The 16,285-nt window shown below is 38.5% G+C and overlaps 1 protein-coding gene and 1 non-coding gene across 2 annotated transcripts in view; both read right to left on the bottom strand.

The window, feature by feature from the left end:
- Nucleotides 1-16,285, bottom strand: part of SHC4 (SHC adaptor protein 4) — a 139,273-nt gene that overhangs the window by 63,823 nt on the left and 59,165 nt on the right. The window contains exons 3-4 of the mRNA XM_008705936.2: nt 6,237-6,300; nt 2,521-2,640 (exon numbers count right to left, since the gene is read on the bottom strand). Coding sequence (XP_008704158.1) covers nt 2,521-2,640; nt 6,237-6,300 — 184 coding nt within the window. The remainder of the gene's footprint in view (nt 1-2,520; nt 2,641-6,236; nt 6,301-16,285) is intronic.
- LOC121100242 lies at nt 4,271-4,374 on the bottom strand. The gene has a single exon (XR_005831998.1). It is a non-coding gene; the product is annotated as a U6 spliceosomal RNA (small nuclear RNA).

Raw genomic sequence — 16,285 nt, 5'->3', positions numbered from 1 at the left:
AGGGGAAGTATTAATGTTTCCGGGTTTTTATCTTAGAACTTCAAAGGGTAGCTTTCTTTAAGGAGAATTTAATTAGTAAATAATTTCTCATGTACATCTATATAAGGTCACGTCTCTGCTGCCTTCATCCCTTGAACATTTTACTTGCCCTTTTGATGAGATTTATAAAGCTTCTTGAGAGAAGCATCCACAGTCACACATCTTTTTTATGCCCCCCCCGCCAAGCCATTTCCCCTAGGCCTGCAGAATGGTTCAAAATTATTCTTAAAAATCAGCACTGGGTGTGAGGTCAATGAGATCCTAAATTTGGTCCTCACTCCAGCAGTGGGCTGAACACATTCCCATTTCATGCCACCAGTGCAGAAAAGATGTCTCACTTCCAGAGGCACTCATTGCTCTAACTACTGGTAGTGGAAGCCACCCATGCCCACTGTCCCCACTTCTATTCTTCCAGAAAGATAAAGGGCACGTGACAATACCCCTCTAATTGCAGTAGTCCGGAAAAATTGTAGTAGAAGAGAAAGAAATGAGACTAACCTGTGCCCCCTACCACACACACCACAGCCCTATTCTTCCTAAATTCCCCCCTCCTTCAGTCACCCCTTAGAAAAAAACTTATTTTTAAATGCTCGTTACATTCTGCACATAAGGCCACCACCGTGATGGCTATAGATTTGCCTCCTCTTCCTCCCCTACAAAATTCTGAGGTAATTCAAGTGCTTCTGTACACAATGAGATCTCACAGCTCAAGGCAATAAGAACCCCCGGTACCATACACATGGGTGAAAACTAAAAATAAATTTTACATTCACAAATGTCTTACCGGCGAAGCATCTGAAAGACTGAATGATCGTTTTTGCCTTCCACCTAGATCTGCTGCGCCTTCCAAGGACAGCCTCAAATGATCTGCTGTCATGATACCAATGGTATCCCCTCTCTCGGATAACCAATAAGGGCCCAGCTAGACAGGAATTTATTTTGAACTGTTTCATATTAAGCATTTTCCTCTGTGGAGGTTTTTACTACCGTGGAAGCAACGTATTTTATTCTGCTTTTGAACTTAGAAAATAAAGCAGCCCTCAAAACTGCAAGTGAATTTTTTGGCAAAAACATCGGAGTCAAAAATGTATAAAATCATATTTATATGTTACTAAAATTTTATAATTTTATGTTTTAAAATATGCTTTCCCAGTTAAGTACTGAGTTTATGAAAATGTGTCAAGGAAATAGGAAAAATGTTTGAGTAAATAATAATAATGGGTAGTGCACTGTGCTAAGTTATTTACATTGATGATCTTACTTAATCCTCTAAATAGCCCAACGAGACATACTATTGCTAAATCCATCCTTTCAGAAACTCTGTGAATCTGTACTATAATCTCATTTCACTAATTAGGAAAATTGCTTGTTAGTGGCAGAGCCAGGATTTCAACCGATGTGTGATCTCAAAGCCCCATGGTGTTTTATCACAGCCAACTACACATTCAACCTTCCATGAGTCCCTGATCAACAGTACTCCATAGAGTAAAACCTTAAATGTTAAGAACCTTGAATCACAACATATTAGACCAAGAAAAATTAGACTCTAACACACATATATAACCTGATATAAGGAATTTAGCTTAAAAAATAGAAAGCAAGTCAAACAGTGCCCTAGTTGAAAGCACACATTTAGTCCAGTGCGTATATATCGTCTATATTTGCTTCAGTGATGCTGTTCTTTGAGAAATAAGGTTCACAATGAGAAAGGCATACCATGGCATCATAAATCATCAAAGAAGAAAAAGAACTGTGTTTATGTAATAACATTTTACGAAGCATTTCAACCTTAAGAGTCGGAAGAAAATGTTTTATGCTTTAATTTCAGTTCCCTAGAATATTAACCCTAACATTACCCTTCCCCCCATGTCCTTCATTTGCACCCCCATCCAACACACAGTCTGTTAGTTCTGAAAATGGAATTGCTTTCCTTTTGGCGAGCACTGGTGGAAAATAATAAACAACTGACTCAAGAATATGATTTGCCGGGGCGCCTGGGTAGCACAGTCGTTAAGCATCTGCCTTCGGCTCAGGGCGTGATCCCAGCGTTATGGGATCGAGCCCCACATCAGGCTCCTCCGCTGGAAGCCTGCTTCTTCCTCTCCCACTCCCCCTGCTTGTGTTCCCTCTCTGGCTGGCTGTCTCTCTGTCAAATAAATCAATAAAAAATCTTAAAAAAAAAAAGAATATGATTTGCCAAATGGTCTTTACAGTGTTATTTGCACCTTAGTCCCTATTACAAACCCAATTAGGTAGAGACAAGTATGCAAGCAGTTAAATGCCAGGGATGGGTTAATAATACTGTTGTTCTAATTATTGTTATGCATAAATGCTTGGCAGATTTTTTTTCCCTTGTGCCTTATTAAATTTTAGGCTCACTCTGAGCTCACTCTGTCTGAAACTTTATTTTCTTTATTATGCTCAGACTCTTCTAGAAAAATACATGATACATTAAACTATCAATGATAATCATGATCTTACCTGTTGGTTGTCAATATTCATCAACGTGAGGCTGCATGTTGAGATGGTCAGTTTAATATTCATTCCCGAAAACTGAAGATTACTTTTGCCAAGAACTGTTGATAGGAACTTAACTGGAGGCTTTAAAAAGAGCAAAACAACACTCTAAGTAAAGGATTTTGTTACAGAATAATATTAATCTTTTTAAGTGTTGAAAATGGGTCAAAACACATGCTCTTCCTCTCTATTTTAGTTCACACAAAACGCATGAGATGGAATACTTCTTTTTTTTAATGAAAAGTTTTTAAAAATGGAATGCCACAAATTTTTTAGTAAGTAGTGAAATCTGAGCCTTCAGAACTTTTCTGATACATTCCCTTCTCCCCAAGTGCTGAGAGTAGGGGTCTGCTTTATATAAAAGGAGTTCCCATGAGAGTTTGGGCCACCTGAACTCTCCAGTCCCTCTGAACACCAGATGTCTAAAAAAAGAAAGAGTTGCTGTCTAGATTTTTTTTGTAATCATTAAAAAAAAGTATGAAAAACACACATACCAAACGTATGGGACACAGTGAAAGCGGTGCTAAGGGAGGAATTTATAACTATAAATACATACATTAAAAAAGAAGAAAGTTCTCAAATCAAGAACATAGCAAAACTTAAGGAATTCAAAACAAGAGCAAATTAAACCCAAAGCTAGTAGAAGGAAGAAAATAATAGATTAGAGCAGAGATCGATGACACAGAGGCTAGAAAAACAATAGAGAAAATCAATGAAACCAAAAGTTAGTTCTTCAAAAAGATCAACAAAATTGCTTAGCTAGCTGGACTAAGAAAAAAAGAAAGAAGATTCAAATCGCTAATATCAGGAACAAAAGTGAGGTGGGGATGTAATTACCAAGTCAATGGAAACAAAAGGATTACAAGGGAATGCTATGAACAACTGCACATTAACAAACGGGATTGCCTAGATAAAATAGACAAATTCCTAGAAATATTAAACCTACCAAAACTTAGCCATGAAGAAATAGAAAATCTAGATAGAACTATAACTAGTAGAAAACAAAACCAGAAACAACAACACTAGAAAATAACCAGTGTTGGAAAGTACCTGGAGAAATAGAAATCCTGTGCACTACTGGTAGGAATGTACCGTAGTACAACTGCTATGGAAGACCGTAGAGTAGTTCCCAGGTCCTCAAAAACTCAAAACTAGTATTACCATATGATCCAGCAAATCTAGCACTTGTTATATACCCCAAAGAACTGAAAGCAGGGACTTGAATAGATAGTTGTATATCCGGGGGCGCCTGGGTGGCACAGCGGTTAAGCGTCTGCCTTCGGCTCAGGGCGTCATCCCGGCGTTATGGGATCGAGCCCCACATCAGGCTCCTCCGCTATGAGCCTGCTTCTTCCTCTCCCCCTCCCCCTGCTTGTGTCTCTTGCTGGCTGTCTCTATCCTGTCGAATAAATAAATAAAATCTTTTAAAAAAAAAGTTTTATATCCATGTTCAAGCAGCATTATTCACAATAGCTAAAACATGGAAACAACCCAAGTATCCATCAACAGATGAATGGATAAGCAAAATGTGGTACACACATACGATGGAATATTATTCAGCCTTAAAAAGGGAGGAAAGTATTTTTTTAAATTTAAATTCAATTTAATTAACATATACTGTACTATTAGTTTCAGAGGTAGAATTTATCACTTGTGTACGACATCCAGTGCTCATTACTTCACGGGCCCTCTTTAATGCCCACCACCCAGATACAAAAATATGGAACGCTTGTCAAATTTGCATGTTATCCTTGGCCAGGGGCCATGCTAATCTTCTCTGTATCGTTCCAATTTAGCACATGTGCTGCCGAAGAGAGCGTGGGAGGAAATTCTGACGCGTGCTACGGCATGGATGCATCTCGAGGACATTATCTGAAGTGAAATAATCCAGTCACAAAGAGACACATACTGTATGGTTCCCCTTCGAGGAGGTACTTAGAGGAGTCGAAATCTTAGAGACAGAAAGCAGAACTGTGGCTGTCAGGGCTGCAGAAGTGCGGGAATGGGAAGTCACTGATTCACGTGTATCGAGTTTCAGTTTTACAAGATGAAAAGAGTTACGCGGATAGATAGGGGAGATGGTTGCACCACGATGTGAGTGTACGTAATATCACTGAGGTGTATGCTTAAAAATGGTTAAAATGGTTAAAATTTTATGTTATGCATATTTTACCATAATTTTTTAAATTCGGAGGAAAAAGAGTGTAAAGATATGTAGTGCATAAAGGGTCCCTGGCATGTATTAAGTATGCAATAAATGCTAGCCATCAAAGGAAATGAACTCAGTATTTTTTTTCTTTCCACGTGTACTTCCTGGAAAGATGATAACCTCGTTTTGTTTTGTTTTGTTTTGTTTTGTTTTGTTTTGTTTTGGGTGTGAACTCCCTATTTTGAAATGAGAAAGTCTTAAATGAGTGAGCCTGTTTGCTGGGATCATCCAGGAAAAGCATCTCATTTGCAGAAGTTACAAGAGGCAGGAGGAGGCCAGAGGCTACTTGGGGCCACGGGTTTTGTCAAAGAAACTAGTAAATAGGGAGTTCTAATAGAATTCAAAGGCCATGTATCAGTGTTTTTCCATGCCATGTGGCTCGTGTGAGTCACTCTGGGTGACACTGGCTTCAGCCCTATGCAAAATAATGAAGAATAATAAAGAACGAGGCAGGGTGGTATGGAAATAAAACACAGCTGGACATCTGAAGACCTGGCTTCTATAGCTGGCTCTCACTGACATCATCTGAGTGACCCAAGGCAGATCTCCTCTGAAGCAGCAGATATATATTAACTGGCAAAATGGGAGGGTTGGACTGGAAGATCTCTAAAAATTCCTTCTCTCTTAAACAATCTACAATTCCATGATTCACACAGTTATCTTAAGGCCCTTTGCACCTCCCCTTTGGACATTCCAAAACAACTAAACGTTCTAGGGTTGATAACTAAATAGTAATAATACCAACTACCATGGCCGTTGAAAGCATAGTATACGCCAGATACTGTGTAGACACCATTTCATTTAATTCTACACAACTCTATAAAGTACGTGTTCTTTTCCCCCATTTTACAGATGGGGAAACCAAAGATCCAAAAGGTGAGAGGACTTGTCCAAGATCACACAGTAGGTAGCAGAGTCAGGATTTAAATCGAAGTCTATGTAACATCAAATCTTTTGCTTTCTTTCAGCATGAAAAGTTCCTTGTACCCGTGTGTTATTATCTCACCTCTACCAGCACCCACGTTTCCATTTGAAAATAGGCCAAGGTATCTAAAAATTCTAAAATGTTAAAATGCAGAAGAGATACATTATAAAATATTGAAATTGGAAGGTACCACTTGGTCATCTGGTTCAACTTCACTTTATAGGAACAAGAACGGGGTCTTGGAGAGAGGAGATACCAGGCTCAAAGGTAAGTAAACACCCAGAACTGGAACCCAAATTTTTTTACTTGAACCCCAGGTGCTCTCTCCATTCTGTCGCTCAAGGCATCACCATTTCAGACAGTGTCAGGCAAGTCAGAAAAATGTGAGAGATAAGACCAACTTTCAGTGCATCTCTGACGTCATGCCAACTGATAAAGGCCATTCTGCGCTTTAGCTCCTATGGTCGAATGAACTAACAACTATTTTGATATTCTCTTTCCCCTAGTTAGAGAAACAGAGAACAAGAAAATCACACCAATATTTACCTTTCGCTTTTTAATGGCTCCATTTGCCCCAGAAACAGCTTCACACAGGCGACTGATTGCTTCCCTACAGAACAGAAACCATATAAAGACTTAGCGTCCTAATATGCAGTAAATGTTCAATAAATGTTAGCAAGTATTATGAACAAAATGTGCACACACATAATGGTGAGTCTGACATAAATGACCGTCCCCTATCCCCACAGGATAAAGCATTGCACTTAGTCCCTCTGCCGTTCAGGCCCCTCCCCCGACAAAACCCAACAACATCCTAATGCTGAAAAAAAAAAAATCACTTTGCAATAAGGAGTCCCACTATTCACCTTCTTGATCTCTTTTTCCGTTGGATTTTCAGGTTTGGTGTTTGGCAATGTTGATTTTTAACCAAAAAGGAGGGGTAGAACTTTGTTGTCTGGGAATATTTCAGTTTTACTTTTAGCAAAATCCGCTCTGGGGTGTTATGAATAAGAAGCTTTCTAGTATCTCAACACCAAAGACAATGAAATACAAAAGAATCCGATACCAGAGGAAGTTTAAAAGGACCGGGAGAGATTAAACTTCAAGGTGGTCTCAAATGGAACCTTATTGACTTTGATACTGCTACAAGCCATTGAGCTTTCACGTAATTTCACAGTAGAAATGAAAATCAATAACAAATTTCCTCCTTTGCTTACTTTTTTTTGCCCTTACTCTGTACTGTACTTCCTGAGAGAAAGGCACCACTAAAACACGAAGTTGTGCCTTAATGGAAGTGGTGAACAAACTGGCGCCCTCCTCTCCAGAAATGCAGTGATAACTAAGAGCTTTTGTCTCTGGAACTCAGCATTCACAACGGCCGCAGTTTTCGCTCAGTGTAATCTGAACCAGAACCTTGTGGCTTCCAGCCCATATATTAAACTTTTCACAAAGCACATCTCTAAGCTCTTTCCTGAATTCACTGGAGATCATTGCTTAAATTAGTAAACTGAATTAGTACACACACAAACACGCACATGCAACATTGTATTACAATTTTTATACATATTTCATGAAAAAATTTTCTTTGAGATATTTTTGACTCCTAGGGGAGGGGAGGAACACTCAGAGGCATGCAGACCCACTAAAGAAATCTATCTCCCTCTCTATCTATTTAGAGAGATATATAATAAAGATACAGACAGAGATACATAGATACATTTGTGCAGATCTATGTTCTCAGTGTTCTTGCAGTAGACACTTTGGAAAGATAAGTAGAATTCCCAAAGATTCCACGCACCATTTTAGATTTATAATGTGTGTTTTAATTCAGATCCTTGGGGGGGGGGCATACATAAAACTCTTCTCCAAGGTATTCTCTTGTCTGACTTTTGCATAATTACCTGCAACCAAAACACAGAATGACTTTTTGGTTTAGCCTATTTTCTCAGGATTTTATATTTATGGTTTCCATAGGATTCCAACCTTTGTTCTCTGGATGAAACAGGACAGCACAGAGTTAGGCTCTTTGGTTGGTTGATTGATGTTTGAGTCATCCTACTGATTATTCAAAAATTGATGAGACACATAATAATTAATCTGAATTAGCCTCTGGTGTTGCCAAAATAACTAGTCCAGGCACCTATGTTGTTGATATTTAATAAAGAGGGATTATAGAAAAGGTATTATCAGATCCCTTGCTCCATGACAGCCAACCGGGGTGCTTTGGTTTAAAAAGCTCCTTGTAAATGGTTTGAAATAAAAGTAGAAACAAAGATGGGCATTGATGCTGCAAGCATAACAACAGTTATTATTAGAAGTTGTTGCTTTTATAAAGCACCTTGAAGTTTTATGAAGTGCTTTCCCAGGCATTGTTTTCCTGATTTTCACACAGTCGATATCATCCAACAAAAAGTAGAGTTGTAAATGGGAATTAAAACAAACTGAGGGCCTCAGAGGGGAGGGGGGTGGGGGAATGGGATAGACTGGTGATGGGTAGTAAGTGCACAAATTGCATGGTGCACTGGGTGTTATACGCAAGTAATGAATCATCGAACTTTACATCGGAAACCAGGGATGTACTGTATGGTGACTAACATAATATAATAAAAAACCATTAAAATTAAAAAAAAAAAAAAAGGACTGCTTTATGGTGTGAGAACCTTTCAAGGACGGTTTGGAAGGATGAACCTTCCTGGAAGAGTGGAGTTTGGAAATTCCAGACAGAGGGAAGAGCCTGTGTAAAGACACGAAAAGACAATTATCGTGCTAGGAGGGGACCTACTTTGATATTGCTGGAGCTTAAAGTATGGAAGAACAAGCGTGAATAGGAGCTGAGAGATGGGATGAGAGTCTGAAACCTTTTTCTGCAAAGGGCCAAACAATATGTATTTTAGCCTTTTCTCTGCTACAACTACTCAACTCTGTCATTGTAACTCAAAAGCAGCAGTAGCCAGTGTGCAAACAAACAAGCATGGCTGGGTTCCAATAAAACTCTATTTCTAAAAGCAGGCAGTGGCTATCTTTAGCCCAAGGGCCATAGCTTGCCAAGCCCCGGATTAGATAATTCACACAAAAGAGATAGAAATAGTTCAGTTTCAAAAAACAGGAAAATGTTCACGTTCATTATAATTTTAACATTGAAAATGAAAACAACTACAAGATACTCACTTCACTCTCATTAAGTTAGCAAAAAAGAAAATTACAAATGCACTGTTGGGGAAGATGAGAACAAGCCCTTTTCAGGTGTACTTATCCATTGCTGGGGGCCCTGATTCGTATTAATACAGTCTTTCTAGAGAGTGATTTGTTAAAAGACGATAAATCTCTTTATCAGAACTTTTGACATGGGGAGGAGAATTTGTACTGCAATAGCATTGAGTGTGAATACAGAACAAACATCTATTGAAGAGTGAAAACCCAACCCCATAGCTTGTGATACAGACATAAAACATGAATACGATTATTTCCACCTGGAATGTTAAGTGTGAAGACTATAGAAATAAGGGTCTATATAAATTAGTGGGAAAAAAGTAGAACATGGAATGGTAGACACACCTTGCTAGCAGCTACCTAAAATTAACCCTGTCTAAATAGTGATACAGAAAGAGCTTATCAGCAATGACTTGGTTTAGGTGGTTTTTGCGTGTGGTTTGTTCCGTATTTTTATTCTATGGATATTTAGCTGTAAACAATGTTATGTTCTCCCTTCTCCATGCAGTTGATTGAATAAATAACTTTTTAAAATATTAAAAGAATGCAAAGTAAGCTCCTCGGCAAGAGTTTTGCTCATCTGCTGTGAAAATGTGAGGGCATGTCAAAGATGTCCCCGTGAAGAGGGGACACAGCCTTTCTCTCTTTTGCCAGCCCCCACAGAGAGGTGGCTCAATGTTCATGCTGCAGATAAGAAAAGATCTTCTGTATTTGTATCTCCGTCCCATCCCAGCTTAGCCTTTAACTCCCCCATCTTTATGGCTGCTAAATCCAGATTTATTTTTTTCAGTTTATTTGGTAAACTGGCTCATTTCCTTTCCCCGAAGTTTCATAAAGAAGAAAAATCTTGACCAGGTTTAGCAATGCTTTCACGATAGAAATGCCTACTTAGAATGACACACAATGCCATCGCGGGGAGCCTGGGTTTTAAGGAAGGAACAGCTCCCATTTATATGGCCAGGTCGGTACCATGCACCTTAAGTACATCATCTCATTAATTCTTAACAGTGTCTTTTCGATCTTCAGTTCTTTACGATTCCCAATACTCAACAAGAGACCTGCAGACGTGATTATTCGGGTATTTGGAGAGGATACATTTGACAGTTTTTTGGAAAACTTTTTTAACTCCATACTCAAATGTGCTTTATTGTCAAGTGCATCTGCAGGCTTGGTTCTTGAATTGTAATGGTGACCTGCGGCTTTTTCTTTTAATAAAATTTGACTGAAAATGTTCGACATTTTTTTAATGAGTTAACCAAAGAAGTGCAGCTACTACTCCATATTAGCCCTGCATTTCTTCCCTAAATTCCATTTAGCTTAAATCAGTTTTCTTTGTCTCTGATTTTTAATTGCACAAAATAACTTCAGAATCGATTACAAGTTGAGTATAACAATTAGTGTTTTAATTTCATAGGAGATTTCATTGTGGCCTTTTTCCTGGTATGTAAAGCAGTCCATTGGCAAAGGTGTGTGTATTTGCCTTCTTAATTGTAAGATTAAATTTCGTGACATTCTTTTCTTTGATTACCAAAAATCCTCACTGCAGGCAGTACTGTTTCTGGTGCCTAAGAATGTTTCTGAAAGTTGCACCACTAATGCTACTTGCTAAGTTGAGTGAGCGTACAGAAAGTTTCTCATCTCCCGTTCAAGTTAATCAATATCGAGCACATGCAGATGCTTTAGGGAGAGACTGTAGTACAGAATGCAGAAAGTTTGTCCCCAGGAAATTTGCAGGTGCTGAATTGGAATGAAGCAGGTGCTGCATTGGTTTTTTTTTTTTCCCTACTCCATAAGCTCTGTTAATTCTGTCTTCAGTGGGTCTAATGTTTGAATAAACCAGATGTCCAGTAAATTTTTAAAAAATGTCTAAATAAATTTTTTAAAATGTCATTTCAAGATAGCTATTTTAGACCCACTTTACAAATGAGGAAACTAACGTTCAAAGAATTTAAATAACCGCTTCCAAATAATGCAGCTGATGGTGAGAGAGGCAGAATACAAATCCGACACTCCTTCAGGGAGTGACCACACTGCCTGGTGCATGAAAAGGAGGGACTCCCACACTCTCAGGACCAGGAAAAGAATATTGGATCTTCCCTTGCTCACTCCCCCAACAAGGGAGGGGTTCCTTTTTGGCCAATCCTTACCCCAATGTGCCTGGAGTAAACTAGCAAGGGAATAGGGCAAAGTGACAGGGGTCAATTCCAAAAAAAAGCTCAAATGGATGACCCTAGTCCTTTCCCAGCCATTGCTTTCTCTGCATTGGCTGTTATCGCCACATGGAAGAAAAGAGCATCCAGAGCCTGGCTGTATGCCCATGTGGGCAAACATGCCTATGTACGCATGGGCACACTCAGAATTTTAAAGTCATGAATACCACAAAAAAAGAAAATCAGAGGCCAATATCTTTGATGATCCCAGATGCAAAACTCATCAACAAAATATTAGCGAACCGACCTCGACAATACATAGAAAGGATCATATATCATGATCAAGTGCGATTTAGTCCAGGATGTAAAGCTGGTTCAACATCTGCAAAGCAGTCAACGTGATACTCCACATTAACAAAATGAAGGACAGAAACCATAGGATCTTCTCGATAGATCCAGAAAAGCATTTTACAAAATTCAACATCCATTTCGGATTTAAAAAACCTGTCAACAAATTGAGTATAGAGAGAACATACCTTAACATAATAAAGGCCATATATGACAAACCCACAGCTAATATCATCCTCAACGATGAAAAGCTGAAAACTTTTCCTCTAAGATCAGGAACAAGACAAGGATGCCCACTCTCCCCACTTTTGTTCAAAATAGTACAGGAAGTCCTAGCCAGAGCAATTAGGCAAAAAATAATAATAAAAAAGAAATAAAAGGCATCTAAACTGGAAAGGAAGAAGTTAAACTATCACTATTTACAGATGACATAATACTATATATAGAAAACCCTGATGACTCCAGCAAAAATTATTAGGACTAATAAATTAATTCAGTAAAGTTGCAGGATACAAAATTAATATCTAGAACTCTGTTGCATTTCTATATACTAATAATGAACTATCAAAAAAGAGAAATCAAGAAAACAAACCCCTAAAATCAACAACACAATAAACAACAGGTGTTGGAGAGGATGTGGAGAAAAAGGAACCCTTGTGCACTGTTAGTGGGAATGCCAACTGGTGCAGCCACGGTGGAAAACAGTAGGAGGTTCCTCAAAAAGTTATAAATATACCTACCCTACGATCCAGCAATCACACTACTAGGTATTTACACAAAGGATACAAAAACACGAATTCCAAGGCATACGTGTACCCCTATGTTTACTGCAGCATTATTTAAAATAGCCAAGATATGGAAGCAGCCCGTGTCCATAGACTAAAGAATGGATAAAGAAGATTTGGACTATATATATATATATATATGTATATATATATATATATACATATATATATATACACAGATAATATTATTCAGCCATAAAAAGGAATGAGATCTTGCCATTTGCAACAACATGGCTGGAGCTAGAGAGTATAATGCTAAGTGAAATAAGTTAGAGAAAGACAAATACCATATGATTTCATTCATATGTAGAATTTAAGAAACAAAACAAGCAGAGGGAAAAAAGAGACGGAGACAAATCAAGAAACAGACTCTCAACTATAGATAGAGAACAAACTGATGGTCACCAGAGGGGAGGTGGGTAGGGGCTATGGATGAAATAGGTGACGGGGATGAAGGAGGGCACTTGCTGTGATGACCACGGGGTGTTGTATGAAGTGTTGAATCACTATACTGTACACCTGAAACTAATATAATGCTGTATGGTAACTAACTCAAATTAAAATAAAAACTTAAAAAAAAATAAAACAATCCCATTTGCAATCACACCTAGGAATAAATATAACCAAGAAGGTGAAGACCTATACATTAAAAGTGTAAGACACTGATGAAAGAAATCAAAGAAAACACACATAAATGGAAAGATATTCCATGTTCATGTACTGGAAGAATTAATATTATTAAAATGTCCATAGTACCCAAAGCAATCTACACATTCAATGTAATCCCTATCAAAATACCAGTGGCGTTTTCCACAAAACTAGAACAAATAATTCTTTTTTTATATATTTATTTGTTTTGTTTATTTATTTATTTATTTTTTAGAGAGAGTGCATGCTCACGCACACCAGCAGGGGGAGGGGCAGAGGGAGAGGCAGAGACCCCCAAACAGACTCCCCGCTGAGCACAGAGCCCAAAGCAGGCTTCATCTCATGACCCATGAGATCATGACCAGAGCTGAAACCAAGAGTCCAATGCTTAACCAACTGAGCCACCCAGGTGCCCCTAGAACAAATAATTCTTAAATTTATGTAGTACCACAAAGACCCTGAATTGCCAAAACAATCTTGAGAAAGAAAAACAAAGCTGGAGGCATCATGCTTCCTGACTTCAAACCATTCTACAAAGCTCTAGTAATCACAATAGTGAAGTACTGATGTAAAACACAGACATATAGATCAATGGAACAGAATAGAGAGCCTGGAAATAATACGCATATATGGTCAATTAATTTATGACAAAGGAGGGAAGAATATACAATGGAGAAAGGACAGTCTCTTCAATAAACGGTGTTGGGAAAACTGGACAGGTACATGCAAAAGAATGAAACTAGATCACTATCTTACACCACACACAAAAGTTAATTCAAAATGGATTAAAAACTTGAATGAAAGACCTGAAACCATAAAACTCCTACAAGAAAATATAAGCTCCTTGACATCAGTCTTAACAATCTTTTTTGGGGGGTGCCTGGGCAGCACAGCGGTTAAGCGTCTGCCTTCGGCTCAGGGCGTGATCCCGACGTTATGGGATCGAGCCCCACATCAGGCTCCTCCGCTATGAGCCTGCTTCTTCCTCTCCCACTCACCCTGCTTGTGTTCCCTCTCTCGCTGGCTGTCTCTATCTCTGTCAAATAAATAAATAAAATCTTAAAAAAAAAAAATCTTTTTTTGGATCTGACTCCAAAGGCAAGGGAAACAAAGGTGAAAATAAACAAATGGGGCTATATCAAATTAAAAGCTTCTACACAGTGAAAGAAGCCATCAACAATATGAGAAGGCAACCTACTAAACGGGAGAAGATATTTACAAATCATGTATCAATAATGGGTTAATATCCAAAATATATAAAGAACTCATAGGACTCAATAACAAAAAACAAATAATGTAATTAAAAAATGGACAGAGGATCTGAATAAACAATTTCGAAGAAGACATACAGATGGCCAACAGACACAATGAAAAGATGCTCAACATCATTCATCATCAAGAAAATACAAATCAGGGGCGCCTGGGAGGCACAGTGGTTAAGCGTCTGCCTTCGGCTCAGGGCGTGATCCCGGCGTTATGGGATCGAGCCCCACATCAGGCTCTTCCGCTATGAGCCTGCTTCTTCCTCTCCCACTCCCCCTGCCTGTGTTCCCTCTCTCGCTGGCTGTCTCTATCTCTGTCAAATAAAAAAATAAAATCTTTAAAAAAAAAAGAAAGAAAGAAAATACAAATCAAAACCACAATGAGATATCACCTCACACCCTTTGGAGTAGCTATTTTCAAAAAGACAAGAAATAAGAATATTGGCAAGGATATGGAGAAAAAGGAACCCTTGTACACTGTTCATGGGAATGTAAATAAATGTAGCCACTATGGAAAACAGAACGGAGTTTCCTCAAAATTTTTAAAATAGAAATACCATATGATCTGGCAGATCCACTACTGGGTTTCTATCAGGAGAAAACAAAAACACGAATTTAAAAAGATATACGCACCCCCAGGTTCATTACAGCATTATTTACAATAGCCAAGATATGGAAACAACCTAAGTATCCACCGATGGACAAATGGATAAAGGGGTGTGTGTGTGTGCGCGTGTGTGTGTGTGTGTACATACAATGAAATGCTACTTAGCCATAAAAAGAATGAAATCTTGCCATTTGCGACAACATGGACAGACCTTGAGGGTATTATGCTAAGTGAAATAAGTTTAGACAGAAAAGGCAGATACTGCATGATTTCACTTCCATAGGGAATCTAAAAAACAAAACAAACAAAACAAAACCCAGACTCATAGATACAGGGCACAGATTGGTGATTGCCAGAGGAGAGGGGATTGGGACATGGGCGGAATGGGTGCAGGGGGTCAAGATGCACGAACCTCAATTATAAAAGAGTCATGAGACGTAATGGGCAGCATGGGTAGCGTGGGGACTACAGTCAATAACACTGTATTAACTTTGCATAGAGGCAGATGGTAGCTAGACTGATTGTGGTGATCATTTCACAATGTACACAAGTGTGGAATCACTATGTTGTACACCTGAAACTAATATAATGTTGTGTGTCAATTATACCTTAATATAAAAAAAGGAGTTTTAAAATTAGTCAAGGCTTGGAAGCATTAAAAATTCTGAAAATCTCTTGATACAGAACTCTGCTCGAAAGAAAAAAAGGAGAAACTTGTGTTTATGAACTTGCTTTTAAAAAGTGGTGATATCGTGCACCCATGTTCATAGCAGTATTATTCACAAGAGCTAAAACATGGGAAGAACCCAAGTGTCCATCAATGGATAAATGCATAAGCAAAACGTGGTATATACATGCAATGGACTAGTATGCAACCTGGAAAAGGAAGGAAATCCTATAATATGCTACAACACATGCTAAGTGAAATACACCAGTCACAAATAGATAACTACTACATGATTCTACTTACATGAGGTACTTACAGTTGTCAAACTCATAAGGACAGAAAGCAGAATGGTGGTTGCCAGGGCTGGGGGAAGAGGGACTAGGGTGTTAATTTCTAATGGGTATAGAGTTTCAGTTTTGCAAGATGAAAAGAATTATGGGGTTGGCTGGACAACAATATGAATGTATTTAATAGCACTGAACTGTACACTTAAAAATGGTTGAAATGGTACATTTTATGTTATGTATATTTTACTACCATAAAAAAAGAAAAAAAAACAAAACAAAGAAAGTGGTTATTAATTTTTTTCTGATTTCAGACTCCAGAGAGTCACAGGCTCTCTCTCCAATAAAAGATCTGTCTGTACAAACTTTTCTATTCAATTTTAGAGGATCTGCCCCCTCCTCCCATACACACACACACCATCTGTGCGGCTCTTGGGAATCCAGAGATCCCAGGCTCAGAACCACTTCTTTAAAATAACCTCTCAAATTCCGCTTCCTCCGCTGATATCAGAGTTAATCAATCTGCAACCCCAGCCAGGGAAGAGATAGATGCTTGGGTTTTGTTGCCTTTCTTCACAAAGATCTTTTCTCTCTCTCAGACTAGGACCCAGAGATTAACTGTAACATTTTCAAG

Source organism: Ursus maritimus, unplaced genomic scaffold (genome assembly GCF_017311325.1).
Source record: "Ursus maritimus isolate PB19 unplaced genomic scaffold, ASM1731132v1 scaffold_35, whole genome shotgun sequence".
Taxonomy (NCBI): domain Eukaryota; kingdom Metazoa; phylum Chordata; class Mammalia; order Carnivora; family Ursidae; genus Ursus; species Ursus maritimus.
Note: the sequence above shows the minus strand (reverse complement) of the source record. Positions and strands in the feature narration are given on the sequence as shown.